Source organism: Aspergillus fijiensis, assembly GCF_003184825.1.
Source record: "Aspergillus fijiensis CBS 313.89 unplaced genomic scaffold BO72scaffold_46, whole genome shotgun sequence".
Lineage (NCBI taxonomy): Eukaryota > Fungi > Ascomycota > Eurotiomycetes > Eurotiales > Aspergillaceae > Aspergillus > Aspergillus fijiensis.
In genome coordinates, this window is record NW_024469022.1 from 204,337 (window position 1) to 231,603 (window position 27,267).

Consider the following 27,267-nt stretch of genomic DNA (forward strand, 5'->3'; position numbering starts at 1 on the left):
TCTCTTACTTGAAACCATCAATTCCGCCATACAGAGACTCAATTTCGGTCAAGAAAATGGCTGTTGATTGGTATGTTCTCCTTCTAACCCTCTCTGCATTCTTCTACACAGGTGTTGAGACCAGCTCTTTTCAGAAGACATCCATTCCCTTGTCGAGCTGGGCGACTCGTTCCATCTCGTCCGCTGCGGACTTGCTTCTTCTACACTACGGTTAACAACTCTTCGATCTTTCTGGCCGTACGCTTCGTCTGCGGCTTTAGAGCCACGGTGACCTGAACAGATCTGAACTGTGTCACCGACAAGGGCCTTCATTTGACCGAGAAGGTTTTGGGCGTAGGGCTTGGGCGTGGCGTGGGAATTCTCTTCGTGGGAGCTCTGATTCTGCACACTTTTACGTGTGGCGACTCCGCCACAAACAAAGGTATGTCTACGTTCTAATGGAAAAGCCCTTCTTCTATTATTATCACCGGTCTCTAGTTTACATGTGCAGTCTAACAAGAAGACCTACACAGACGCTCGATCCCTACAAGGGGACTGAAGGATCACGGACTTGAAGAACCCCGATGTTGAAGATCTATTTCGAGCACGCAAGATACTCAATCTTCCCGGGTGGCACTGGGACTTGCTTTGAGATTAGCTTACGCGATAATGTTACTCAAACATCGTTTTAACATTAATTCTACTCGAATAATCATCACCGCCGCCACTGCTACTACCACCACGAGGTATCACCTTCGCCACCATCAGCGGCAACAGCAGCAACAACACTAATACCAATAGCAAGATGAACGGCACGGGAGCCGGCGTCCTCACCTGTGTAAACGATAAAAATCTCCACTCAACGGAGATAGTCCTGGGTGTGGGGTTCGGGTGTGGGATAGGTATGCTCTTGGTGGGAGCTCTCCTGGGGCAGTTGTTCTGGATGTGGCGCACCAGGCACGAGAGAAAGTATGCTATATTCCTCTCCTTGCACTAGATTTATGTAGATGTACATCTGATCAGCGAGGCTTATGCAGAAACTTCTATTCCAACGATGGAATTAAAAAACCTGGATGTTGAGGATCAGTATCGGGCACGTAAGATGCTCAACCTGCCGGGTATAGCCCTAACAAGACCTCCAATCAAAATAGACAATAGCTAATAGTCAGTCTAGTCGAAGCTTTAAATCCATTAGATGAGTCAGCACAAAAACGACTTGATAAGAAGGCCGAGAAGGAGAAAGACTATCTGGAGGCTTGAGAAAATCGCAACAAGACTCAGGGTGAGGTTATCGAAGAACAAGCGGCGTGCGAAAACTCCTAAAAGATGAAATTGAGCATTACAAAAATGTTTAATTCAATCGTGTCCGATCGCCCGACCCGCAGCGTCAATGACTTGCCGGAGCTTTGACCGGGCCAGTACATTGTTAAATAGTTAGTCCTCCTCTGATTATCCTAACAAACGTACAGGTGCTGATGGAATAAATACAGAAGAAGTAATTTGTATACGCACGGTTAAGATATCCACGAAGACAATACGGCGACCTGTTTTTCAGCCTACGAGTTCTCTGAAGTATATGACGCTGCGCTTAACACCAACAGTCCCAGCCGACACATCTCTTATCGGATGTAACTACACTGTTTTCCTCGGTTCGGCTTGTCGACAACGTATTTACAAAGCTACTATGACCCACACGTTTTTACTCTTCCTGTTTAAAATGTTCCATTCTCGAGCCTTGACACAGTATTGGTACTGGGACTTGCTGGGAAATCAGCTTACGGGTCGATGTCTCCATCCCACGGCCCACCACCTCCGCTCCCCACACTGGCAATGAGCGAAATAGAGCCAGAAGACCTCTAGGCCACCAGGAAGATTCTTAGTTTACCTAGTATATAATGCAGATAGATCCAGCAGCCCTAAAGTAGCTAATAAAGTAAATTAGTAGATAAGGATTTTAATATAGTGGATATCGAAGAACATGTCAAACTTTAGAAAGAATATTTAATAGCGATGGAAAATTTCAACACCGCCGTCCACATTTGCCAGCGCCATTGTCAAAACCCAGTGAGAGGTAATCGAAGAGCAGGCGGAATGTATCAAGTTTTTGAAGAACAAAATCGAGCATTACAACAATGCTTTGAATACTTCTACGGCTTTGCCGCCTTGGCAACTATTGCTTTTTGGGGGTGGAGGGGGGGGGGGGGGGGGGTGGGGCAAGAGGCTTTTTTGGGGGTTTCTCTAGGGGCTTCTTTTGGGGGCTGTTGGCCCGGCTGTATTTTGGGTCGTCGTTTTGTATAACTTATCGTGTATAAATTACATAATAACGGCACTTCTGGAGGGTGGAGAAGGGTGGTTGATTCCTCTACGTGAGGCTATCGGAGAACTAGCTGAGGCAGCCGGATGGGCGGTGAGCTGGCACCTCAGGCACCAAGGCCCCAGGACCGTCACATAATGTCAGAGCGTGGATGAGTATTGAATCCAGCTGAGTCTTTCCTGACTGCCATGTACGGTAAAGCGAAGAAGCAATCCGAGGCAAGGATCTTCATTAGAATTTATAGTCCCCAGATATGCGCATTCATCAAGCGGGACACGTAGTCATCGTTTTCGTTATACCAATCGCTCAATTTGAGCTCCGGTAGCATCTTATCATCGTCGATACTATCCGGTGTGATGGTGAAGCCACGGGCCTTGGCACAACATGGACAGTACGAAAGACAATGACCGTAGTAGAGTGTCGGAAGATCAGGGCATCTGAAACTTGGTCAGTATGGCACGCCACTTTCACTTCCATCAATCCCGATCGATCTCTCGACATCTCCGCCGGTGGATAAGTCAAAGGCAGGTCCTTACCTGGATCTCGTACAACAGCCACAATCCCGCGCGCAGCATCCCCCGACCGCCGCGCATTCGCTTCGCTGCCACTCCGACAGGTGCCAGCCTGATCGCTGATGCAGGGACAAGTAGGCCCGCTTAGCCGGCCCGTCCGGGAATTTCGAGAGCTTGTTATGTCGGTGGTGCTCCGCGACCCAGAGCGCTTCAAGACTTCCGTCCAGACACTCCGTTGGAAGCTGTTTGGGTGCGATGTCGGTCGACGACCACCACAGCTTGTGTTCAGCGTTGGCTTCGAGCAGTTTCGATTCGAGTCGCGCGATTTTGGCAGTTCGAGTAGTCCAGCAAGGCTTTTTTTGATGCTTCAGTGCAAGGGCAGCGTCCTTTTCAGTCTGCAGCTGCGCAGCGCGCGCCTGCACCTGGAACAGGATCCGTTGATCGGCGCGGATTAGCTCGTAGATCTTCCGGCCTTGGTCCAGCTTGGGCGCGCATTTGGTATACTGCTTGAAGCGCAGTTTCTGTGCTTCGCGCCATTTTCCTTCTTGCTCGAGCCTGGTCTCGCGGTCGGAGGGGGTCCGCATTATGCCCGCCTTGGTGGCGAGAGAGCGAAGAAGAGGCATGTTTGTAGTTGTTGGGGCTTCGGTTTGTGTCGATCTGTCGAATGGGATTGTTTCGTATGGACTTGCTTGTCTTGTGTGGAGTTACATTCCAGTATCGTTAAAGTCAAGGATAATGTTAAGGCTCTGGTTTGCGGAAGTCTCTGTTATCTGAAGAGCTCACGATGACGGTGTCGGTCGGAATTAGCAGTGCATCACGTTTCCAGAGCATCTTCGCCTGGAGGACCTTCAACCCGAGCTAACGGAAGATTGATTCGCCACACACATGCGTCAGTTCCTCGTGCACCTGTAGGGAGCATGTAGTCGGCGAGTGAAAAGGACGGTAGTCAGCTCGTCCATATGGAAAGAGACACGAGTTCCGCCTAGTTTGACTCCTTCCTATACTTTTCAATCACAAGCGGACTGACTTCTGGCCCAGTTCCCTTACGAGCAAGTTGAGCATACCCTGCCTTGCCGATATTGAGGCGGTCTGTGCCTGCGGGTTAGCCGCCGGCAGGAGCTCTTCAGGCCAGGGGCTATCTCCAATACTTTCTTGACCTACCCATCGACAAGGACCAATATCACAATTGAAAGGATTTTCCATGTGAGTCACAAACTGACGTTCATTACATCTATAAGCAGCTCATAGTTCCAAGATACACGGATCAATGAGGTTGATGTTATGGTAAGTACTGAGATTGCTGCGGCTGCTCGGCGAGCCAGAAATGGATATATATAGCTGCCCTGCTTTTTCTCTATTGAAGTTGTCAGGCGTTGTTGCCACGCACCTGCCTTGCAACCTCTGCATTCAACCATCTTAGATTCTCGCCCTTGTCTCTTTCTCCTCCATCTTAGCCTCAGCGCCTGCTCTCCAGCTCTCACCCCCTCACACCCTCACCTGCTCACTTCTTGTTGACTTCACCCTAGTGACCCCAGACCACATCGGCATGAACTGAGAAGACTATAATGTCTGCGGCATCCATCCGTCTTCGGTACCTATCTCAATCGTGTCCGATCACTCGACCTGCAGCGTCAATGATTTGCCGGAGCTTCGTCCGGGCCAATTTCTTGTTCAATGGTTAGTCCTCCTCTGATTATCCTAATAAACGTACAGGTGCTGATGGACCGAATACAGGATTCATTTATGTACGCTTTGAATCCTCCGGCTCAATCGATTTTCTATGTTCAAGATTATGCAGAAAGACGCTACGGAGATTCGTTTCCCTTCAGCCAAAGAGTTCTTCGGAGTATGTGACGCTATGTTTTACCCCAACAATCCCGGCTGAGTACAGTAGTTTCCTCGGTTCGGTTTGTCGACAACGAACCTACAAATCTATCTAGCACTTATTACACACACTTTCTCACTCTTCTTATTTTAAGCATTCTATTCTCGAGCTTTCTTACAGTATTGGCACTAGTACTTACTGGGAAATCAGCTTACGGGTCAATGTCTCCATCCCACAGCCCCTCACCTCTGCTCCCCCTCCCTCTCATCCTCGCTGATTCCATCATAACATGTATACTTAGGTTCGCTTACCGACCCCGGTCCACGTGACCCAACTGGATGTCTTGCGCCGCCCTATCGCGCGCCTCACTACCTGCGGTCGCACGCGATCTCACCAGGCATACGGAGTACAACAGAGCGGTCTTCGTTTACAATGTCAAGTGGTGCGAGGTCTCATCGAAGCAATTGCTCTCAACATTCTCAACCCTTTCAATATCTCCCTCTCCTCTTCGCACTTCACAACGACTCCATCTGCGCGACGCCTTCTCGTCCTTGGCACCCCACTGTACGGAACTCAGATCCGGTGGCGCCGCCTTATGCCCCACTGGCGCTCCTTCTCAACTATGAACGCGGCGATACATGCTGGAATCAAAGCAACAACGTTGAAAGTAGTGGGGTAAATGTCGAAGCCTGCACCTTCTCTCTTTTGGCGTAATGTCGCTGGACGCGTTGATATAACCAGCCAATGTACCTGGTAGTCTTTGTCTTCTGTAAATAACTGCATATAATGTTATTCAAACATCGCTTTCACACCAATTCTACTCCAACAACCACCTTCACCACCACCACGTAATACCACCACTACCACCACCATGAACAGCACCGGAACCGGCGTCCTTACATGCGTAAGCGACAAAAATCTCCATTCAACAGAGAAGGTGCTAGGTGTTGGACTTGGATGTGGTATAGGGATGCTCCTAATGGGAGGTATCTTTATGCATTTCTTCTGGATGTGGCGCACTAGCCACGAAAGAAAGTATGTCTATATTCTAATAAAAATGTTCTTCTCCTATTATCATTACTATTCTCAGCTTCAACTGTATAGTCTAACAGATATAATCTATATAGACGCTCAATACCGACAATGGCAATGGCCGAAATGGAGCCAGAAGACCTCTGGGCCACAAGGAAGATCCTTGGTTTACCTAGTATGTGATACAGATAGATCCAGCAGCCCTAAAGTAGCTAATAAAGTGAATTAGTTGACAAGGAATTTGACATTGTGGATGTCGAAGAGCGTGTAAAACTTCGCAAGGGATATTTGCTGGCGATGGAAAATCGAAACAAAACGCAAGGAGAGATAATAAAGGAGCAGTCTGAGTTTATAAAGCTTCTGAAGGATGAGCTTGAGCATTTTAAAATGGCTCAAAATACTTCTGCGGCTTCGCCGCCTTAATGAACATCGCTTTTTGGAGGGGAAGAGGCTTTTGGAGGGGGGGGGGGGGTTTGGAAGACTTTTAGTCCGGCTGTTTTTTGAGTCCTTGTTTTTGTATAAATTATAGTGTATAACTTACTCTCTGGTATCCATGTCTATCCCAGTCCTTGCGATGCTCTCGATGTATTGAGTATGATATCTTTATATGGTATGGTAGTACAGCTACTACTAAAGAAGGCAGGGTTGAGGCTGTCCTTTCATCTACAGCTATAAGGATACTCTAGAGGTAGAATAATGCCTTTTCGTGGACTATACATTTTGAATTCTTGGTAATAGTTCGTCTACTTGGAGTGTTTTATCCACAGTTACCTATCTCAAGGTGCTAAGGTACTCCATTAATTCAATCTCCCAGCTCTCCTAAGCCCCCATACTCAAAATGGTCGATTGGAACCGGTGGTCAACAATGGTGACGACTCCTACCTCCTTCCTTCTCTACACCATCTACACAGCTTTTTCCTCAACACCATCGTCTGAGTTAACAAAACCACTTCTCCCGCCCTTCAATTCTTCCTGTTCTTCTTCTCTTTTTCCCCTCTCTACCGAAAGGTGATTTCTTGCTAGTACCAGCTAACACGTCTTACCCTTCGTTTGATCCCCTGCTGCTTATTCCTCTCGATCCCTTACTTTCTCTCGGTTCTTTTTGCCCGACCTTCCCTCCATTCTTTTGCCCGTTTTCGTGAAGAGTCGACCAGATGGCCCGTCTGTGTCCTTCTTGTCCCGCCCTTCCTCCCTCTCCTCGCCCATCCACCGTCGGACTTCGACATCACACTCCTTTGCCTGCCTATCGAGGCGTCCGTTCTTTGCGCGAGATGCAGTCCGCCCCGCTGCAACCTGCTGTGTCCAAGATAAGGGCTTCCATTCGTTCCCTTGTTTCTGAGAAGCCTTCTGTTGTATCCTCCCAGGGTACGTCCGCTCCTTCTTCTGTGCGCCCTCGGGCCACGTCCACTTCTTCTGAGCCAGCTGATGCTCGGACTCGCCTTCGGGAGAGACGAGATGCCTTCGCGGCACGTGTTCAGCTCGCTCGTGACAGAATGGCGGCCGTGAGCCAGCGGGCCACATCCATTCCTTCTCGTGTGTCTCCATCAGGCACGTCCACTCCTTCTTCGGTGCGCCCTCGGGCCCCATCCACTCCTTCTGGGCCAGGTGATGCTCGTACTCATCTTCGGACGAGACGGGATACCGCCGAAGCCAGGGCTCAGCGGGCCGAGGCTCTCTTAGAGGTCACCCTTGCATCAAACGCAGCTCCGTCTGCGGTTCGTAAGGGCAAATCCAAGAAGAGTGTCAGCTTCAATGAGACCACCACAGTCTTTACTCTCAGCCGGTGGATCCTCCCATGGAGAGATCAGTTCCGTAGGCATTGAGGAATAGGTTGTTTTTGAAGGCTTCTCCTGTCACTCTTTTGATTTCCTTGAGTCACTCGTTTTGGGGCTTCGCATTTCCTGTTTCTTGTTGGCCTTTGGGTCGTCCATTCGTTTTTTCCTCTTGTTTGCCTGGCTTGGTTGTACCAGAACCAAGTCGGGTTCTCTTTACTACTGATTAGGTCACAGATCGGGCATCGGGACAACATCGTGCACCACCGAAGAACGACAGAGACGACGAAGAATCACCAACATCGATTCGCTTACGGTTACCAACGAGTGTCTAGCGGCCGGCATCACCGAAGGACGACAGAGATAAACGCCCGAGTTCGACCCGATTTGTTTACGGTTCGTCGGAGTGTCTAGCGGTCGGTATCACCGAAGGACGACAGAGGTGAACGACCTGGGAAGGCGTTTGGGGTTGTTGCGGTTTTGTGTCTGTTGGGCAGCAGCACGAGACGGGCAACCACGTCTTCTTCGGGCAACGGTCATCGGCGGTTCGACGGCGATTCGGTTTGCGACAACACTCTGCGATACGACAGGGGCAATCGAGTGGGGGTTTGGGATCGTCGGCGGTTCGAGGGGTGTCTCGTGCCAGCATCTGCCAACGTGGTTCAGAGCGTTGGAGTCAAGTCAATTTCAGTTGCTGGTACGGGTGTCGGAGGATTTGGGGGGACGTGTTTCCTATGTCTTTCCTTTGTTCAGTTGTGGAGGACATGTTTGGCCAACCCAACAAGGGGGTGTGGGATAATGTAGGTCTCCTTGGTCATTCCCTTTGTTGCTTCTGACTATCTTGGTCCTACAAGGACTTGTATGGACAACTCCGGCGCGGGTTGAGCCTTTGTGTTTTCCTTTGTTGTTTTCGTGGTATCACTAGATACCTGGCTGGGAGGACATGTGGACCAGCTCTAGTGGGGTGTGGATATTTGTAGGTCTCCTTGGTCTTTCCTTTGTTCGGAACACCTGGTCCCATAGATGGACTTGTATGGACAACTCGGGCGAGGGTTGAGCCTTTGTGTACTGCGGGGGTTGGGCTGTGATACGTCAATCTCACACGTTCTTCTTCCACTTGGGTTTGCACTCCGTAGGCTTGATTGTAGTATTAATGTAGATTCTGCATAGTCGTAGAGGTGTGGTTCGTCTGTGCCAAGCTGCGCAGGAAATATATGTTAAGATAGCCGGATAGACAAAAGGGACGAGAAGTACTCAACCTATAGACTAGAGTGCGGGTGGTCTTTGTTTTCCTTTGTCAATTTCTCCATTCTTCAATAGTATTTTCCTAGGCAAGTAGCCTGATGGTACACTATACTAAGAATAACTTTTCTCAAGTTCTCCCGCTGTTCGAGAAAAAAGCCGTCAACAAAGGATCAAGGATCAAAGGAGAAGTTACCAGAGGGGGAGCGGGTAAACTATCCCTAGCTAGGCTAGATTCCCGGAAAGCTGAGTCAGCCCGTGGGTCGCGACTCCACATTGAGGGAAAACTCAGCGGGCGAGACCCAATGCATCTCCAGCAAAGCATCTGGCAGTGGAACAATAACTGAATTCATTCACTCATTCATCCACTGCAGCCACCACCACCAGCGGTTGCGTGGTAAACAAACACTGGCCTAAATACCCCCTCCCCCCCTCCCTCCCCCTTCCATCATGACAACTCGTCGTCTTCTATCCCAAGTCACATCAATCAAGATCTCTCCCTCTGTTGTTCCCACTGCACGATTCTGGAATTCTCCTCGTGTCGCAGCCAAAACCACCGTCTCTGTCAACTCTGTCTACACTGTCTCTCCGCGGGTCCAGAACTTCACCACTTCCCGCGCCATGGAATCCGTCGCTGGCACTCCTGATGATAGTGGGGTTACCTACGCCTCGGTGTCTGACAGACTAGACCCCTTGCTCTTCAAGGCTATCGAAAAGTTGGGCTTCGACAGTATGACTCCCGTGCAGCACCGCGTAATGACCCAGCTGCAGCCCAACGGCTGGCGCGGTGACTGCCTGGTCCAAGCTAAAACGGGTACCGGCAAGACGGTCGCCTTCCTGCTGCCGGCCCTGCACCAGCTGGTGCACGGTGACACCTCCATCCCCAAGGGCCAGGTCGCCGTCCTGATCATCACCCCCACGCGTGAATTGGCGCTGCAGATTGCCAAGACGTGCAATGGGCTCACCTCCCAGTTGCCTCGACGGCGTGAAATCCAATGCCACGTTGCCGTCGGCGGCACGGCCAGGGCCAGCGCCTTCAACGCGTTCATCGCCGGCGACCCCAAGGTCCTCGTCGCCACCCCGGGCCGTCTGCAGGACTACCTGAACGATGAGGAGTGCGAGCACAAGTTCGAGAACATCCAGACCGTCATCCTCGACGAGGCCGACACCATGCTCGAGGCCGGCTTCCTGCGGGATGTCCGGCAAATCCTGAGAAAGCTTCCCGCCAAGAGGGAGGCCGGGTGGCAGGGCATGTGCTTCAGCGCTACGGTGCCGCCCAAGGTCAAGGACGTGATCAACGTGGTACTGCGCGACGGATACCACCACATCTCGACGCTCGACCCGAACGAGTCCGCCACCCACGAGCGCGTGCCGCAGTATTCGGTGGTCGTGCCCGGCGTTGAACAGCTCTACACGGCCTTGCACGCGCTCCTGAAGGAGGAGATGAAGGGCAAGAATTCGAAGAAGGTGATCGTGTTCGGCGCCACCTCGAACTTGGTCGCGCTGATGAGCATGGCGTTCGAGAAGCTGCTGATGGGCCAGGCCCAGGTGTTTGAGATGCACTCGCGGCTGTCGCAGCCGGCGCGTTCGCGGACGACCAACCAGTTCCGGGAGGCCACCTCCGGGGTCATGTTTGCCAGCGACGTGGTCGGCCGCGGGCTGGATTTCCCCAACGTCGACCTGGTGGTGCAGGTCGGCCTGCCCGCCAACTCGGACCAGTACGTGCACCGCGTGGGCCGCACGGCACGTGCCGGCAACGACGGCCGCGCCGTCATGCTGCTGACCGAGCGCGAGAGCTTCTTCATCAAGGTCAACGCCGGCAAGTTCCCCATCCAGCCGCACCCCAACGCTGCGGACATTCTCGCCGCCGCCGCCGACCCCGCCCGCTCCAAGAATGTCGTCAACCAGGTCATGGCCGCCGAGGTCGACGAGATCACCAAGCACCGCGCCTACTCCTCCTACCTCGGCTGCATGGCCGGTGGCCGCCTGCTCAAGCAAATGCGCCTCGACAAGCCCGGCCTCGTCCAGCTGGCCAACGAGCTCGCGGTCAAGGGCTTCCAGTGCCCCGAGCCGCCCCAGCTTCAGAAGTCCGTCGCCGGCAAGATGGGTCTGACGGGCAACATCCCCGGCCTGAGACTTACCAATGTCGACCCCAAGCTGTCGTTGAAGGGCAAGAAGCCGGCTCAAAACGGCGCCAGGAAGAACCCCCCGCGTGACGTGCTGAGTCCCGAGCCCAGCGGCGTGGAGAAGCCTAAGCCCAAGCCTAAGGCCCCCTTCAAGCCCAAGCGCAATGGCTCGCGGGGCAAGACGCTCTAATCGTTCCTCTCTCCTCCCTTACCTTCTCACCTTCTGTTTGGCATTTCCGGGGTTTCTTTTCGCGTCTAGGGTTGAGTGTTTACCTACGAATGTGTACTTATAGATTCATAGATTTGCAATTGATGACTAGGTTCTGATTTTTTTGATTGAGGAGTTGTTCGTGAGCTCTAACCCATCGGGGAGCTAGATCTCCTAACTTTATGCCCTTGAGCCATTCAAATTCAGTAGGCACTTCACACAGCACAATCTATCATTCTATCGGAGAATCCCTTCATAACCCCTTTACCATGTATGAGGGTCAAGTTGGTTGGTCTGGCCATACTCACGTGACTAAACCCTTGATCGGATCAGAGATCTGGACCTTAAGTCAGGCTGCCACGGCTGGTCTGCTCTCGGAATGACGTCATCTCGATACACTTTGCTCAGGTACACCCACGCCCATCCCGAAGGATCCAGGATCCGAGCCCGCGATAAGCCTAGCTCGAACTCCGCGGTAATCTACCTTGGTTGAGCTGGCGGGCTACATCCATGAGTTCGAGATGCAGTCTCTGGTTATGTAGTTCCACCCCCCTTGAAGACATCCTTGCTCGAGATCGGGGGGTACTACCTCGCGCCTAGTTCTGGTACCGTAATCATGGTAAAGGTTTCTTGATTACTTTGTACAGGTGAACATGGGGAGTCGAATCACAACGCGGTGCAGGGGGTTGGCTTGGGAGAGGGGTACTAACTCGTTTCCTCCCACCGTATGACTGGTACAGACTCTACCAGGGGTGTCGATTAGGCATCTAGCCTCTGAGGAGATTCACGTGTCGGGATGTTTATCTGGACTAGTACGGCTCCGGTTGGAGGTTACGAGCTCACCGACGCGGACGAAGCGATGATGCTGATCTTGGATCTGCATCAGACCTTCCCATGGTAGCATGGTTGGCCTATGGTGGGGCAGGGCAGGTCCAAGCAGTGTCGCCTATAAACCACCGCCGCCGCGCGCCATCGGCTGAAGCGGAGAAGAGCCGGGTGGTGAAGCCGAGTGGGAGGGGCAACCCCTGTTCGTCGTTCTTTAAAAGAGACGGGATCGATGGGCCGGATGTCTTGTACTATACCGCACCGCGTTGCAAACTGATATCAGCCGAGGATTGCGTTTCCTGCTTATCGCCGGAGGGGAACACACGAGCAGCATGCCTTTGAAAGTCGTGGTCGTCGGGGCTGGGCTCGCGGGCCTCGGGGCCGCCATTGCGCTGACTCGTGCGGGTCACGAGGTCGAGGTGCGTTACCTATGACCCTATTCTTCGCCACTATTGTAACCTTCACTTTATACCTGGGAGCTTGGAATGCTGATTTGATTGGGTTACTATGTATCTAGGTCCTCGAACAATCGAGCTTCTTGAACGAGGTTGGCGCCGCCATTCACGTGCCGCCGAACGCTACCCGGATCCTGCGCGACTGGGGCTGTGACTTTGGCAGCCTGCGGGCCGTCCAGTGCAAGAGGTTGCAGGTGTGGGACTCGGATGCTAATCTAATTTATACTCCGGTGGTGCGTTGTCAACTGCTCACCGTGCTGTGGCTCTGGCTGGATTAATGAATTCGTCGTTGTGTAGGTGACCGAGGAGCAGCAGAGGACTCTTGGGATTTCCGATGACTGGGTTCTGACGCATCGCGTGGATCTCCATAATACCTTGCGTGCGACGGCGGCCCGGGAGGTCGATGGGCGGACACCGAATATTCGTCTTTGCTCGCGTGTGATTTCTGTTGTGGGTCTGGTTGATAACTTGCTGCTGGCTTTTGCTGATCCCGTGGAAGGATGCCGATGCTGGTGTCGTCAGCTTGGAAGGTGGTGAGACCGTCACTGGAGATTTGATCATTGGCGCCGACGGCATTCATGTAAGTTCCAGTCACCATCGCGGCTGTATCCAACCACTCACTGCTGCAGTCCCGATCCGTCAAGAGTGTCACCGGTGAAGATCCGCGCAAGGTTAGCACCGGCCAGAACTGCTTCCGGTTTCTGGTGCCAGTCTCGAAAATGCTGGCGGACCCCGAGACGGCGGCGCTGATGCAAAAGCTCGGGTTGGACGGCGTCCATGCCATCGCCTCTGAGGATAGAAGGCTGGTTCTCTATCCCTGCCGCCATGGGGACTTGCTCAACGTAGCGGGAATCTACCCCGCGGAACCCGGCTCTACCGTGAAGGACTCTTCCTGGCTGGAGGGTGGGAGCATGGAGACGTTGCTCGAGACATACCGGTCGTTCGGTCCGGAGCTGCAAGCTATGTGCCGCAAGGCCGAAGATCTCAAGCTGTGGAGCTTGGCCTCGCGGGTCCCGCCCACAACCTTCGTCAAGGGCAAACTGGCCCTCGCTGGCGACGCAGCGCATCCCACACTTCCGCGTCAGTCCTTACAGCCCTAATTGTCAATGACCGAGTGAGATCCTGGCTAACACAATCTCCAACCCACAGACCAAGGCCAAGGTGGTGCGCAGTCCTTCGAGGATGGCGCCGCGTTAGGCGCGGTCTTCACCTCCTGTACCACGCCCGAGCAGGTTCCGCAGCGACTCGAGCTCTACAACCGTGTCCGCTACAACCGGGCGATCACCGTGCAGTTCATGTCGAAGACGCACGCCGAGAAACGAGCCGAGATGTTGGACGAGCTGCGCCAGTTCGTGCCCGAGGCTGAGGTCCCGCAGAATATGTTCGCGTTTGCCTGGAGCTCCTACCCGGCTCGCGAGGCGGAACGGCTGCTGGTGGAGAGTGCGGCGGCGTGATCTGAGCATCTCCTAGCTAGCACTTTGCACTGTATTGTACATATCTCATTAGTGGCTGGTGATCTGTACCGGAGTCTTGGCTCGGTGGTTTTACCTACCTCTAGCAGACTTAGCAATCATCAAATATCCAATCCCGGTTTGCAGCACGCGTTGAAGTGGAGTGTGAGGCTGGACTGGGTGCACCGGCAGTGTGAGGGGGATGCTTCGGCTCCCCACAATTGTGGTACCCGACGGTCCGGCGGGGACAAATGTGAGTAAATTGGCCAAGACCAACAGGAATGAAATGACGCGCTGGTTGTGAGCAGCAAATTGGGTGTGAGTACTTAGACTAGTCAAGAACACCATTGAAAGGGAGGACGAATAGATGTGATGGGCGATGGAGGAGGAGGACAGACGCTGTGGTGTAGAAGTGACAAGCCGGAAGGAGTCGGCAGAATGGCCTCAACGGTGTCGATCTTCCATTAGTGCTTTCCTGCCGTCCCCAACTCGACTCATCTCCCCACTCAACCTCCCCCTTGCGCACAATCCCCCACCGATGATGACTTTTGTTTCAGGCTGGCGAACTGCTCTGTACCATCGCTGATCCCCCTTCAATATGCAGACCCCGCGTCTGCGATGCGACACGTGCAACGCGACCTTCCAGCGACGGGAGCACTATCAGCGCCACATCCGCACCCATACTAAGGAGCGTCCTTTTGCCTGCTCGGAATGCGGACAGACCTTTGGCCGAGTGTAGGTGATACCGGCCGCTACGGTGCAGCTGTACATTGGAGACCCGAGCTTTAACAGTTCAACAGTGACTCTTTGACCCGCCATCTCGGTACTATTCATCAACGCGGTAGTCGACCGGATTGCGACAGGGACGAAGGCCGGCGCCGGGTTGCCCGCGCGTGCAAACCTTGCAATCAATCCAAGCTCCGCTGTGATGGACGACTTCCCTGCCATCGTTGCCACAGCCATAACATCCAATGTCACTACGAAGCCCCTCAGAAGCGAAGATTGACAGGATCCGGTGGTCCGGTCGATGACCAATTGACTAAATGTCCCCGGGCTGCTGCTGCTGCCGCCGAAACACAAAGCGCGACGCTGTTATCGACTGCAAGCAGCGAAGACGTCACGCAGTCGGCTGTCGCAGACTTCCTTCCCCCATCGCCATCGACTCAAACAGCCTCTCATGGCTTGGACTCACTTGAAGCTGCTACGTCCGGCGCTCCCGGTGTTGCAGCCATCGGCGGCTGGACACAGTTACTCGAACCCCTCAATCCTAACTATGGCTCTAGAGTTTTTGATTTCGCGACCGAGGATTTTGACAGCCTTTTCGACTTGGACCGGGACTTGGGTCTGGATTTGGACCGGGACTTGAGTTTTGATCCGCAGGCCTATACCCCGCCCAACTTTCCGGATAACGATGAGGTAGCACGAACGGCGCCTACCGGAGTGGAACATGCTGGTCATGCTTCCCATCCCCCTGTCACAGAGACCTATCAAGTAGCTACGCCTCTGAGCCCGACTACCTTGGTCGAAATGTACCACCAGGGCTGTTCCCCTGGTCCCGATGCGGAGGCTATAGAGCTACGACAATATCACCCCGCGGTCGATGGCACGGATCCGCAATTTGGCTTCCCGGCTATGGACGACAGCTCTCTGGAGCAGATAGATCGCGAGAACCTAGCTCATGTTCCTGAGGTCTCGCCCACGGTGGTGGACAACGTCGCCCATGTGGCTAGAACCATGCACACCACTGCTTTTCATCGTCCGTTCCTGGAGCTCCGCTTCCCGCCTACAATTGTTCTCAATGCTTGGGTGCAGCTCTATTTCGAACACTTCCACCCCATTCTGCCCATACTCCACAAACCCACCTTCAATAACCAAAAGACTCACTGGCTGTTAATATTCGCAGTCAGCGCCGTTGGGGCTCAATTCTCTGATCTCCCCAAGGCCCATAGCTGTGCCAGGGCGATGCACGAGATGGTGCGCCGACAAACTAATTTCTTGGTATGTCTGACACCTTGACCCGACGTAGGAGAACGATAGCTGAGATCAGGTTCGTGCGGGATAAGTGTGAGCAGCAAAACAAATTCAGTCGTGAGCTTTGGATGACGCAGGTCATTCTGCTGAATCAACTGGCGCTCGCGTATTCCGGTGAGCGAAGGGACCTGGAGTTGGCGGAGCTGTATCAGGCCATCCCAGTCACTCTGGCCCGCCGCAAGAAATTGTTTGCCTACGCTACGTCCTTCCAGAAGATGGCGCGGCTGGAAATGTCTCTGCTCCAAAGGTGGCAGATATGGACTCTTGATGAGGAACGGCGTAGAGCGGGCTTTGCTGTCTGGGTAAGAACTTCGGCAGGGTAAACGATGCTGCTTGCTAACTCTGAGGCAGTTGCTCGACTCCGCGTTTCAGTCCGATTTCGATCTTACGACCCTCATGAACGAACGGGAATTGCAAAACACGCTCCCACAGCCTGAGGATCGGTGGGCGGCACGGAGTGCTTCATGTTGGGCTAGCTTCCCACCTCCAGGTGAGCGACAGTTGCCTTTATGTCTCTTGATTGAACTAAGTTTTGCTTAGCGAAAGCTCCATCGCGGCTGAATGAGACGGTGTCAGACCGAGACTGGGTTCTTTCCTGGAACCGTACAGGGACGATCGGAAAACAAGCGATCCTCCGGTTACTTTGCAACATTGTGCAGGCTAGTAGTACCTATTCACGGCAATCACCTGCAGTTGATCGAGAGGGCGAGGTGGTAGTGGAGGCATTGAGACGTCTTCTTTCATTGCTAGATGCTGACGAACAGAATTTGCCGCCAATGGAGCTCAAGGCATCTGTGGCCCATCGGACTATGATTCTCTCTGCCCTTATGATCAGCCAAGCTCCACACATCTCACTGATACCAACGGCCTTACGAGTCAAATGTCAGCGGTATCGACCCGACGAGCTTAACGAGCTCAGAGCGTTGTGGAGAGCCGCGCCTCAGCAAGGACGACTTTCGATATATTATGCCGCGCGCTTGTTTGAAACCGTGCGATCACATTGGTGCACACATTTCTCCACCCCTGTTCTCTTTCTCAAGTCCGCCCTTCTGTTGTGGACATACTCGGCCCTGTATGTTACAACCACGTATGGTACAGCGGATGAGCCGTCCATTGTCATTGCGACCTTAGACGACAGAAGTGCCTCGTTGAATGAGTGGCTAGAGCGTGGGTCGGGTCGCGTCAAGATAGCAGGAGTTGGTAGTATGATGACGGACGAGGGTCGAGCGAGACTTCTGGACGAATCTATCTCGGCGATGAGGTCGCTAAAGTGCTGGGGTGTAAGCAAGATGTACAGTCAGGTTCTGACACGGTTGCGAGGCAAGTGAGCAGGTCATCCCCTGGATACTTCGCTGTCCATTCGATTCTACCTACAACTTGAAACGGGTCGATCCCACAAATGATCCGCCCGGTATACAATTCAGCAATCGTCGCCGAGAATCCTTGCCCCGCCAGATTCGGATTAAATGATTCAACAGGATCGGCAAATTGATCGATCTGGACTTGATCTGCAAGTCTGTACGCATTTTCAGGAACACAATCCGGACGATCAACACGTCGGGTTTTCGGGCAGTGCTTGATGAGGTCGAAACCAAGACTACCTCTCCACATCTAGCCGAACGCCTCCTTCTCCACACGTGTGCTCGGCTCCCCACAAGTGAGCCTCCCAGTGCTCCTGCAGGCCTTTTGTTGAGTCAGCGGGACTTTGAGTCCGGATGAAGCATGCATTCTCTTATATTGGTAAGTCCGACTCGGCTTATTTGATTAGGGACTATCCCAACAACCCATAGAACCAAGGTTGATCGTGTGAAAATGTAGATAGGAGCGACCTTATAAGCAGCCGCCGGCTGAATATCGCCGCGAGATTCCTGCATTTCCCCCTCCGGGCCATTTCAATAGCCGTTCACTTCTATCGCAAATATCCCACACTCCCTTCGGTAAGCCTGGGCTGCTAAAACCACCGGCAAAATGCAACCGCCTAAGCCCTTTATCGGGGCGATCGGGGGTTCCTTTGTCCTACTTCAGCTGCTGTTTCTGGCCATGATGTGCTACCTATACGGAACGGCCTTTCATGATACATCCCGAATTCAACACATGAAGGTCCTCTACGTCGACTACGACCGAGGTCTGGTTGGCGAGTCCGTTCTTGCCGCCTACTCGCAGCTCCAAGACCCCGGATTCCCCAGCGTGCATCAACACTCCCCGAGCGAGTTTCCCTCCACAGGCGATGTTCGGCGAGCTGTCTGCCACGGTCACTACTGGGGCGCAATCTACGCCAACTCGAATGCCTCCACGCGACTTTCCAGGGCCCTCGCCTCTCACGAAGCAGCGGAGGCGTACGACAACACGGCCGCCCTGACGTACGTGTGGAACGGGGCACGATACGCTGCCTACGCGCAAACCATCTACGCCAGCCTCGAGGCCCTCGTCACAGCCACCAGCGGCGCGTACGGACAACTCAACGGCACAACAGCGATGGCCCACGTCAACGTCTCCGACCCATCCATCGCGCAGACCCTGCTCGCCCCGATCGCAGCTTCAGCGATCGATATCAAGCCCACCAACCAGGGACCGCGCTTCTTCTACAACACCGTCAGCATGGTGATGCCGATCCTGATGCAGTTCTTCTTCATCATGGCGGTGAACGGCATCTCCGCCGAGTTCGCCGCCTTCACCTCCACCTTGTCCGTGACCCGGCACACCCTGTTCCGGATGTGCCTCTCCCTGTGCTACACCTTTCTCGGCGCCCTCGCCATGGCCGGCTACATTTGGGCCTTCCGCGAGGACTGGAGCACGAGCGACGGCAACGCCTTCGGCCGCACCTGGATGGCCCTCTGGCTCGTCATGCACGTGAACTACCTGTGGCTGGACGCGACCACCGTCGTCGTGCCCCCCAAATTCATGTCCTTCGTCATGCTCACCTGGATCATCCTGAACGTCTCCAGCACCATCGGCCCCTTCGATCTGTCGCCCGGCTTCTATAGGTGGGGCAACGCCCTCCCTGCCTACGAGCTGTACCAGGTTCTGCTGTATATCTGGACGGACGGCTGCAATCGGCCCGCGCTGCATCAGTCGTTGCCGATTCTGTTCTCGTGGTGGGTCGTCGGGCTGGCCGTGTTTGTGGTCGGGATGCGGGCTAGGGTGCGCGCGTTGCGGGGGATGCCTGGAGGGCCGGAAGGACGTGAGGAGCGGGAAGGTGAGGGGGCGGTGAAGATGTAATCTCCCTTCTGTGCTATTCAGTTTGCCGCGAACAAGTGGCAGGTTTATAGATTTGCGACTGGATACAAGCTTTAGCTTTCAATCTGGTTGATGATTCTTGTATTCCATTTCACTCCAATACACGGTGCCATGCTCACGGACTCTCGGCTGTTATTGTCTCTCTTGCTCGCCAGGTGAAGGGTGAAGACCGCATCTCGTCTTTCCTGTTGCCATGTAGCATACCCACCTTGTGACGTCCCCATTCACACATAGGCGATTTCAGAAGATAGCGCCCATGTTTACATACTAGATAGCGTCATGCAAAGATAGCGAAGCAGACGCAAGCATGCCCCACTACATACATATATGAGTACTAGTTACTGTGAGCATGCCTAAGTGAATCGATCACGTGACTCGGCGATTCCCCAAGCGAGGTGTCCATACAGATCACCTAGGTACGTTAGCGAGTTCGCTCTACCAAGGAATTAGTCCATTCTGCCGGTGGCGTGCCTGAGCTTCGTCGGATCGCTACACATGCTAGAATTACTCTCATGATCGCCAGAGACACCCCCCTCCTTTCACCGAGAAGCCCTCATAAGGTACTAGTATATTGCGCGATTCGCCCGAAATGAATCAGATCGAATAAAGATGACACTCAACCAGGAAGATGGGATACCGAAACTAGGTAGGGCATAGAAGTATGCGTATTCTTCCAATCCCAATCTCCAGAAGAAAACTCGCAAGTACCAGAATCAGACTTATATCGACCCTAAAACACAGCAGGAAAACAAAGACGCAATCTACATGACATGACATGAGACAAGATCAAGCCCCATAGAACATACCAGGACGTTTGGATGAGCCTACCCCCGTCCCGGAATCAGGCGACTCCCGCCGTCTCTTCCGCTCCACTGGGTCCCTCCCACCAATCGTATTCCCATACATATGCGCATGCCCATACCCATTAGTATCGGCACCATTCACACTGGCCAAGAGCACCTTCGCATACGCCGCTGCCGTCGCAGCCGCGTAGTGCTGCCACCGGGTATTCCGGTGCGAGTCGCCATAGTCGCAGATTCCGCGGATCAGGACACATGGAAAGACATCGACGATGCCGGCGGCCTCCGTCTCGAAACAGAGGATGTTGTGCGCCTTGATGAGGAGGTCGCGGTGGTAGCCCGCGCGCGGGATCGCGGTGCTCGAGGCGATGAGGCCGTAGTGGATGCAGGGCTGGAGGCTGGGCCGTGCCGGGCGGCGGAGCTCGAACATCGACCAGCAGCGGTAGCAGTCGGGGTCGCTGGGGATGGCGTGGGAGTAACAGCTGAGGAAGAGGCGGTCGGGGTCGGGGTCTGGGTGTTGATATTGGATTTTGAGGAGCTCGATCTGGCGGATGTAGCGATCTAGGGAGGCGGTGGCACCGTCCGGGTTCGATTCGAGGGCGCTGATTGCTTGTGTAAGGTCGGTGGGCGGCGGGAGGGGGAATCCGTTGAGCGTGAGAGGTCCGCTGAGGGGGGTTTGGGTGATGTTGTACGGTATGACTCCCGAGTACGGGCTGCGGGGTCCGCTGACGATAACATCGCCTAGTCGGATGTCGTGCGCGTCGAAGGGCGTTCCTGCACCCATGCCAACTAGGAGACAGAAACGTATCCCGGGGAAGCTGTGCTTTATGTAGTGGACACTGTTTCGCGCGGATTCAGTGCTATCTGAGCCGTGCTGTAGACAGACGCCGACCACGTTGTGCTCTGCTATGCGGCCCAGAACGTAATGGTTGTGGTCCCCGGCTGGCATCGTGACCGGCTCGAAGACCTCGTCGAAAAGAACACGGACTGCCATCAGCTCATGTTGTAAGGCGCAAATGATTCCGACCGTGTAGTGAGCGAGTGTCAGCTTTCTATTGGACGGCTGATGGAGAATGTGTTCTGACGGGCCAGCTGTGGTATTTGCCATGTTGAAGAGCCCCTGCTCTATCGTCTGAGACGCCCCGCATGCCGATGAACGCCTTACACCCGTATAGATCGATGGAATTTGAATATCACCGGTGCTGTCTTTGAAGTAGTCTGGTCCCAATTCTTGAACGGCAGGCTTAGACCTAGTTGGATATCCGTAGTTGGCCCAATACCATGCATCGTCCGGGTTAAACCCAAAGACCATAGCCCCTACGTCCCAATTTGAGGCCACGGTCGTCTCTTGAGCTTCGTTCAACATCGCGACGGGTACAAGCATGTCAACATGCTCCGTGCTCTTGGATCTCTCCTCGAAGTTTTGCAATGGATGTGTGTTGCTGGCCTTTCTAGAGCACCAAAGCAGGTCATGGGTCAGTCTTGCGGGATAAGAGTCCGGGTCACCGTTTGCCTCCGCTATATTTCTGATATCTCGAGCGCTGGCCGTGAGATAGAACCTGCCAGTCGGGACTGTGTTCCATTCTGCAAATAGTTGTGGCCAATTCGCAGGTTGTATTATGTCACCGAAGCCCCGACCAAATAACGTGACTGCATAGATCGCACGAGTTAAGTCCACCCAGGATCGACCTTCAAGTGGTAGAGCTGCCTGTCGCAGGTAAATAGGATTATTCTCCGTGGTGAGGTCCCGGAAATCCCACCCGTCCAGCAAAGACCTTGGTTGTTTACCAGCCGTCCCGCGCCGACTTGTGGCTCTGAGCCGAATGTCTATTGCTTGTTCCAGCAAGGTAAAGTAGTCTTCAGCACGATCTTGAAACGTAATTGGATTCTCTCCGCTCCCGGACATGTTTATCTTGCGATTGATCGGATGAACTAGCAGTTGGAAAGCTGAGTCCCATTGATACGGCCGTTTAGCCTCGTGTAGCTGGTCCTCATGCAAATGGCGAGCGGCCTCAGATGCACTATCACGGCGGTCTTCATAAATCGATGCTCGGATAAGATGTAGCAGAGCGCTAGCTCCGTTAACCAGCCATCCTCTTTGATCCGCTTCATCCCACAGAACAACGTATTTTTGAAAGAGCCATTTCATCTTCTTAATGAATGACGATCGCGGTGCTCTAATGTCTCTTTGACCTAGGACAGGGCGTATGCCGTCTGCGAATATTGGGCTTGCAGAGAGCGTGGAGGTACTGAAAAGCTCTTGCTCCTCAATAGTGTATGGTAGTCCGGTATTTCCAATGCTGTAGCTCGCACCCTGTTGACCTAGAGCCAGAGCGTTAGTGTCAAACATCAAAAGACTCGTAGTCAGAGTCAGGAAGTTGATATACAGACCTGCAAATAGCTTTATCTCTGGACACCAACCTACTACATGCCGAGCTGCCTTCAGGGCATGGACTCCAACAGAGAGACCTGGCCACTCTTCGCTGCGTAAATGAGACATACGGCCCCGGTTCTCCTGAGTGAAATGCCATGAGACAATATTCTGGGAATAGCCAGTCACAATCGCTATGCTGGTAAACCCCTTCAAGAATGTCTTCTCGTCAAATAGGGATACTCGAGTCGTGTCAACCAGCTGAGCGAGCATTCCTAGCGGTAATTCGAGACCCTCGGACGCGTGCGACGGTCGCCGACGGATTGGGAAACCTTCCACTACCACTGGACTCGCCATCATTCTGTGCCAGCACTGCCCGTTAAGGGGCTCCATGCTCTTGATACTCTCCCTGAGTTCAACTGTGAGCTCAAATAGAAAAGCTGATTGTGGGCTGTGACCACCGTTATGCGGCCTGGTGGTATGCACGATAGGCTTGCTATGGACAACCATCCCTTCCAAAGGACAGGTCCGCAACGCGGAGGCCATCCATGCTACCTGCTCGCCAATCTCTGCAATGGCGGGCCCCGTTCCGCAGATTTCGAAGAGCATTTGGCGCGATGACCGTTCCTCTGTATATGTGCCTTGGGTACAAGTGACTCGAGTACCGTCTACAAGGGTAACTACCGTGGACAAAAATATCAGCTATCGAATCCGTCTCATAAGTGATGATCAACGTTACCAGGTTCCTTGACCCCCTTGGTTATAGTTGTCTTCACCAGGCTCAACACATCGCAGCCTGTACAAGGCCACGTCTGGTCCATATATTCCCGAATGGTCAGGGCCTGTGCTGAAGAAAAGCAGCCGGTTGTTGTAATAACTCTCTCAAATGCGTATTCTGCTGTCTCTTCATACCGCTGCTCCTCCATGAAAATGACCGGATCCCAATACGTCTTGAGTGCGACATTGAACCTCTGACTGGGAGCTCTTCTACTAATCCGTTGAGCCTTAGGCAGAGCCGCAAGAATTGTTTCGCGGATCCTGGCTCCATATCTTGGTCCTGGCAGTGCGATCATACGCTCACGTCGAATCCTCTTCAACAGCAGTGGATATGCAGGACTAGCCTGGATCAAGAGCAGATAGTTCTGCGTTTGTGAGCGATTGCTGCCAGCCTCAGAATTGTTATTCGGAGTGGTTGTGTCTTCACCGGACTTGGCGGTTTCACTCTGCTTCTTGCGGCTTTTTCGGCGATCCGCGAGTTCACGATGAGGGAGGCTCATGCTGTGTAACGCCTCGTCATTCTGCTGACCCTCAACCCACATTGTATCGTCCATAGACCTCGCTTTAGCCGAGGGTTGTTTCAGAAATTCACTGCCGCGTAAGAGGAGAGCTTGCTCGAAAATGGTTGCAATCTTTCTGAGGACACGGCACAAAAGGTCAGCTGCAAGTAGATTACTGCCTCTTCGCGAAGACTAACCGTCGATGTTGGTGAATGAATACCATGATATCACGCTGGGTTTGACCGGAGAATGCTTGGCCTAGACTCAGTGCAAAAGCTCTCAGCAGCTCAGGGAGAGCTTTGACGATATCCTGAATGACCTCGTGATTCAGATCGTAGATATCCACGGCCTTGGCGAGGTCTGCGCCTAGCTCGTGCATACATGCCTGTATTTCATCACCGTTATTAGAGCACCGGGAATATATGCTTTCCCTGTCGTTTTCGTCACTAGCACTGCCGCCCTCTAGGGACTCGGTTTTACCCAAAGCTATCTTGTTCCCTGTCGATATCACCACATTTTCTTCACGCTCTGGGTGCATATTGAAAGCATAACCAGAGTCTGTGTGACCTGTGCAAGGTTCAGGCCTAGTGGCCTGTGCTCCTCTGTCACTCTCCTGCGATTGCACGACACAGCTTTTGCATTTTCCAGTGCTCCCGGCCCTCGCAGTCGTGCCATCTGTTGTGCCTAGCTCATTCTCAAACCGGAGATTAGTTAACAAGTAACAAGAAGTAGTAGGCTTTATGTCATTCTTACCGGGTAAAGGGCTTCTTAAATTTGCTCCAGTCTCAGGAATTGACAGTGAAGAACTCAGAAGGCGCTCCGGCACACTGACATTATTTCCCTGCAGAGACCCAATGCAGCCAGGAGAGGCTTGCTCAAAGCTCCAAAGAGCAACCACAACTGGTATCTCCATCTTGTCGGAGTTAAACTGCTGATTGGATGTCTCAGGGGTCTTTTTGTGATTGCTGGCAATGCAAATCTCTTGGACCATCGTGATCTTTCGAATGAGTTTCTCCGTGTCGGGACCTAAGTCAGAAAGCAATACCTCACCACCCAACCAGCTGGTGTCAAAAGGAATTGCCAGCGCAGAAGAGAGTGGATCAGGAGAGAAGGTCGAGAGATGCTTTTTGATCAGAATCCCATCTCGATAGAGGAAGTTATAACACACCCATTGATCCGCATCGAATGCGCGACTGCTCATCTTTCTCCGGCGTAGCTCGAAGAGGGTCTCCAAGCTGGATCCCGGGGTCCCGCCTTCTTTTGGGATCTGAAGGACGGCATGGAAGTGAAGCATCTCGTACCGGCAGGGCCCAGTCAGAGATTCAATGAGTATCTCCAAACGAGGGAATCGCCGTCGCCAGCGCGCGAGGTCGGCCAGACTGATCAAGCCCACCACAGGCTGATCATCGTCTGAGCAGACGAATGTGTGACGTGTATTGTACTTTGTCTCCAGTGGTCCCGGCGGCCGTGACTGCATGTGAAACCGAACATGACTGATCGAGAGATAGGGTTCGGGTTGGCCGACGGGCAGCGGATCCTTTTCGTCCGTGCGTACTCTGATTGCGGGCTGTGCGGGTGGCGGTGGCCCACAGCCAATATCTGGAAAGGATCCATCTGACCAATCATGTCCGTTTCTCATGTGGATACGCCTTGGCGACTGAGGGAAGGAAGATTCGGACCGTGTGACAGTTCGTATCTGCGTTGCTCGCCCCTGAGGGTCGGGGTGCCAACGGGGCCATTGCGGAGGATCATCGTCGTCATCGTGGTGTCTGTCCATACTCCAATCTGGTTGTTAGTGATGTGATCTCTGCGAAAATTGACTCACAGGATATTGACTCGACTGTGCGAGAACCTGTATTGAGTGAGAGGAAAGAATAGAGACATTTGTTAGAACAGATTACGAGGGAGCTGGAGGTGGGTGATGGGGAGTGGGGAGTGAGGCTAGCGACTTCTTGGTCGTACTTATGTTCATGCAGGTGCTATTCCTATTTGAGATGGTTTGTCAGCTGACTTCACGAACAATCTCATTAACTAAACAGAGTATAGTACAGTAAACTAATCAATTAGCATTCTACATAATTTCATAGTGTAAACAGGATCATTTATCCCGGCACATCGACGCTAAACTACCTGAATCCACTCTCCGTCTCCAACCACGTGCCAAAGTCTTTCAGATCCGGATTAAGCTTTCTCAGGGCTTCGATATCAGCCCCATAACCCTCATTATGGAACCATTTAAACATCACTCCAAGCTCCTTGACGGCCATCATCATCAGCTTGACCGGAATCCTGAAGGTGTTGGGCACGTCTTTTCCCGTCTTCTGCTTGAAGATTGTCGCCATCTGATCATACGTCAACTCGTCCCCTGCCAGGGAGAAAGCCTTCCCTTCTGACTTCTCAGGATGAAGAAAGGCTTGAGCGGCAAAGAAGCCGATGTCACTGGTGGGGATCAACTGGAGAGGCTTGCCCTTCAGCGCCATCTGCCACGCGGTCGCAAAGACACGGCCAAAGTAATCGGGCGTCAAGTTCTCGAAAAAGGCGGTGGGCCGTAAGATCGTCCACCGCATTTCGGTCCCCTCTGATTCTGCGATCAAGCGTTTTTCGATTTCATGCTTGTAGATGAAGTGCGGTACTTCGGTGGGGTTGTTGATGGAGGCCTCGCCGCCGCGGTCCACGGAGCTGTAGACGAAGAACTTCACGCCTTGCTTGATGGACTCGTCGACTAGGGCCAGACCCTGTCGACGCTCGTTATCGTTGCGTGGATCGGCAGCCTGTGCTGGGTCAACATCTCGATGATACCGATGAGGTGTGCGATCAACTGACCTGGACACTATACACCCCCCATATCGGAGTGGAGCTCCCGCTCTTGGCGGCGCGGAATAGCGCTGCCGGGTCATCCAGGTTACCTTCGACCAGTTTAATCCTGGGCGACTGCTGTGCGAGCCTTTGGGCAGAAGAGGCCTGTGCATTGCGCGTGACGGCGAGGATATCGAAGGGGGCATTCTTGGCAAGGAGATTGCGGATTACTGAACCTCCCTGTTTGCCGGTCGCGCCGGTGATGAGGACTGCGCTCATGTTTGTCGTTTACTTGGTTGATAAACTAGAATAGGTGGATGACGAGATAATCCCGACATGCAGATCTTTCAAGTTCAACTTATACTTTGCTTTTTCTTGGACGAAAATCTGTCGCAGACAGAGTTTGCGGATTATTGAGTCGATTACACAGCGACTGGCCGTTTGCGGCCTCCTCGGCCTCGTTTTCGACCCCGAGCTGACAAACCACCAAATCACCACGGTAGCTTTATCGCGAAGAAACATCCGAACCAGACAAAATTAGCAAGTAAAATTCGAGCAAATGGGGTCAAAGAATTTCCCTGGGTGGGGACACCATGTGGCAACCCCTTTCCTGGCTTCCAAGCGGGAGGCAAACAAGCATAATGTATCTATATCATCGGGTTTGAGAGTAAACCCGATTGCATATGAACGATTGCCAGGGTTGATAAATCATCCTAAACAAGCAACATTATAGGCGTCAATCGGACTTCATTTCACCATGATGACCAACCATTCTTCTGCATACCTCCCCTGTGTGGGGCCCTGCAGACGACTTCTGCTTTATAAAGTTCTTTGAAACTCTTGTAATGGCCGTGTGTGTTTTCCACTGGATAGAAGGTTTATACTTCATCATTCCGGTGTGGCAAGATTCTTCTAACTTGCCTAATATGCCCGAGGTTCTCTCAATGTCTAAGTCTAACCTTCTACACGGCAAATTGAAGTCAAACAACACTGCATCGTTTGACGTCGACAGTC

At 53.0% G+C, this 27,267-nt stretch overlaps 9 protein-coding genes across 9 annotated transcripts; 4 read left to right on the top strand and 5 right to left on the bottom strand.

The window, feature by feature from the left end:
• Positions 1-2,531: 2,531 nt before the first annotated feature.
• On the bottom strand, positions 2,532-3,428 carry BO72DRAFT_515527 (uncharacterized protein; the record flags this gene model as incomplete). The annotated part of the gene is made up of 2 exons (XM_040949553.1): positions 2,532-2,730; positions 2,830-3,428. The coding sequence occupies 2 exons, from the start codon at positions 3,426-3,428 to the stop codon at positions 2,532-2,534; spliced, it is 798 nt and encodes a 265-aa protein (XP_040798683.1).
• Positions 3,429-6,727: 3,299 nt separating this feature from the next.
• Positions 6,728-7,482, bottom strand: BO72DRAFT_498892 (uncharacterized protein; the record flags this gene model as incomplete). The annotated part of the gene is made up of 2 exons (XM_040948804.1): positions 6,728-7,335; positions 7,437-7,482. The coding sequence occupies 2 exons, from the start codon at positions 7,480-7,482 to the stop codon at positions 6,728-6,730; spliced, it is 654 nt and encodes a 217-aa protein (XP_040798684.1).
• Positions 7,483-9,005: 1,523 nt separating this feature from the next.
• On the top strand, positions 9,006-11,103 carry BO72DRAFT_450547 (DEAD/DEAH box helicase). The gene has a single exon (XM_040945277.1). It carries the CDS (start codon positions 9,127-9,129, stop codon positions 10,990-10,992), a length of 1,866 nt encoding a protein of 621 aa, XP_040798685.1. The 5' UTR covers positions 9,006-9,126; the 3' UTR covers positions 10,993-11,103.
• A 1,064-nt stretch (positions 11,104-12,167) lies between these two features.
• On the top strand, positions 12,168-13,744 carry BO72DRAFT_384245 (putative salicylate hydroxylase; the record flags this gene model as incomplete). Its single annotated transcript, XM_040941544.1, has 6 exons — positions 12,168-12,254; positions 12,353-12,523; positions 12,588-12,740; positions 12,790-12,870; positions 12,920-13,370; positions 13,440-13,744. The coding sequence occupies 6 exons, from the start codon at positions 12,168-12,170 to the stop codon at positions 13,742-13,744; spliced, it is 1,248 nt and encodes a 415-aa protein (XP_040798686.1).
• Positions 13,745-14,339: 595 nt separating this feature from the next.
• On the top strand, positions 14,340-17,100 carry BO72DRAFT_498895 (uncharacterized protein; the record flags this gene model as incomplete). The annotated part of the gene is made up of 5 exons (XM_040948805.1): positions 14,340-14,476; positions 14,542-15,739; positions 15,805-16,074; positions 16,124-16,262; positions 16,313-17,100. The coding sequence occupies 5 exons, from the start codon at positions 14,340-14,342 to the stop codon at positions 17,098-17,100; spliced, it is 2,532 nt and encodes an 843-aa protein (XP_040798687.1).
• Positions 17,101-17,381: 281 nt separating this feature from the next.
• BO72DRAFT_198339 (SNG1 family protein) lies at positions 17,382-19,027 on the top strand. Its single transcript, XM_040939571.1, has 2 exons — positions 17,382-17,512; positions 17,591-19,027. The coding sequence occupies exon 2, from the start codon at positions 17,741-17,743 to the stop codon at positions 18,989-18,991; it is 1,251 nt and encodes a 416-aa protein (XP_040798688.1). The 5' UTR covers positions 17,382-17,512; positions 17,591-17,740; the 3' UTR covers positions 18,992-19,027.
• Positions 19,028-19,795: 768 nt separating this feature from the next.
• BO72DRAFT_384208 (Pfs domain protein) lies at positions 19,796-23,995 on the bottom strand (the record flags this gene model as incomplete). Its single annotated transcript, XM_040941541.1, has 4 exons — positions 19,796-22,131; positions 22,201-22,860; positions 22,920-23,589; positions 23,651-23,995. The coding sequence occupies 4 exons, from the start codon at positions 23,993-23,995 to the stop codon at positions 19,796-19,798; spliced, it is 4,011 nt and encodes a 1,336-aa protein (XP_040798689.1).
• On the bottom strand, positions 23,597-25,378 carry BO72DRAFT_198407 (uncharacterized protein). The gene is made up of 2 exons (XM_040939572.1): positions 24,211-25,378; positions 23,597-24,145 (listed from the first exon to the last, which is right to left on the bottom strand). Exons 1-2 carry the CDS (start codon positions 25,232-25,234, stop codon positions 24,063-24,065), a joined length of 1,107 nt encoding a protein of 368 aa, XP_040798690.1. The 5' UTR covers positions 25,235-25,378; the 3' UTR covers positions 23,597-24,062.
• Positions 25,379-25,484: 106 nt separating this feature from the next.
• Positions 25,485-26,585, bottom strand: BO72DRAFT_488089 (NAD(P)-binding protein; the record flags this gene model as incomplete). The annotated part of the gene is made up of 3 exons (XM_040948020.1): positions 26,281-26,585; positions 25,588-26,228; positions 25,485-25,488 (listed from the first exon to the last, which is right to left on the bottom strand). Exons 1-3 carry the CDS (start codon positions 26,530-26,532, stop codon positions 25,485-25,487), a joined length of 897 nt encoding a protein of 298 aa, XP_040798691.1. The 5' UTR covers positions 26,533-26,585.
• Positions 26,586-27,267: the final 682 nt, after the last annotated feature.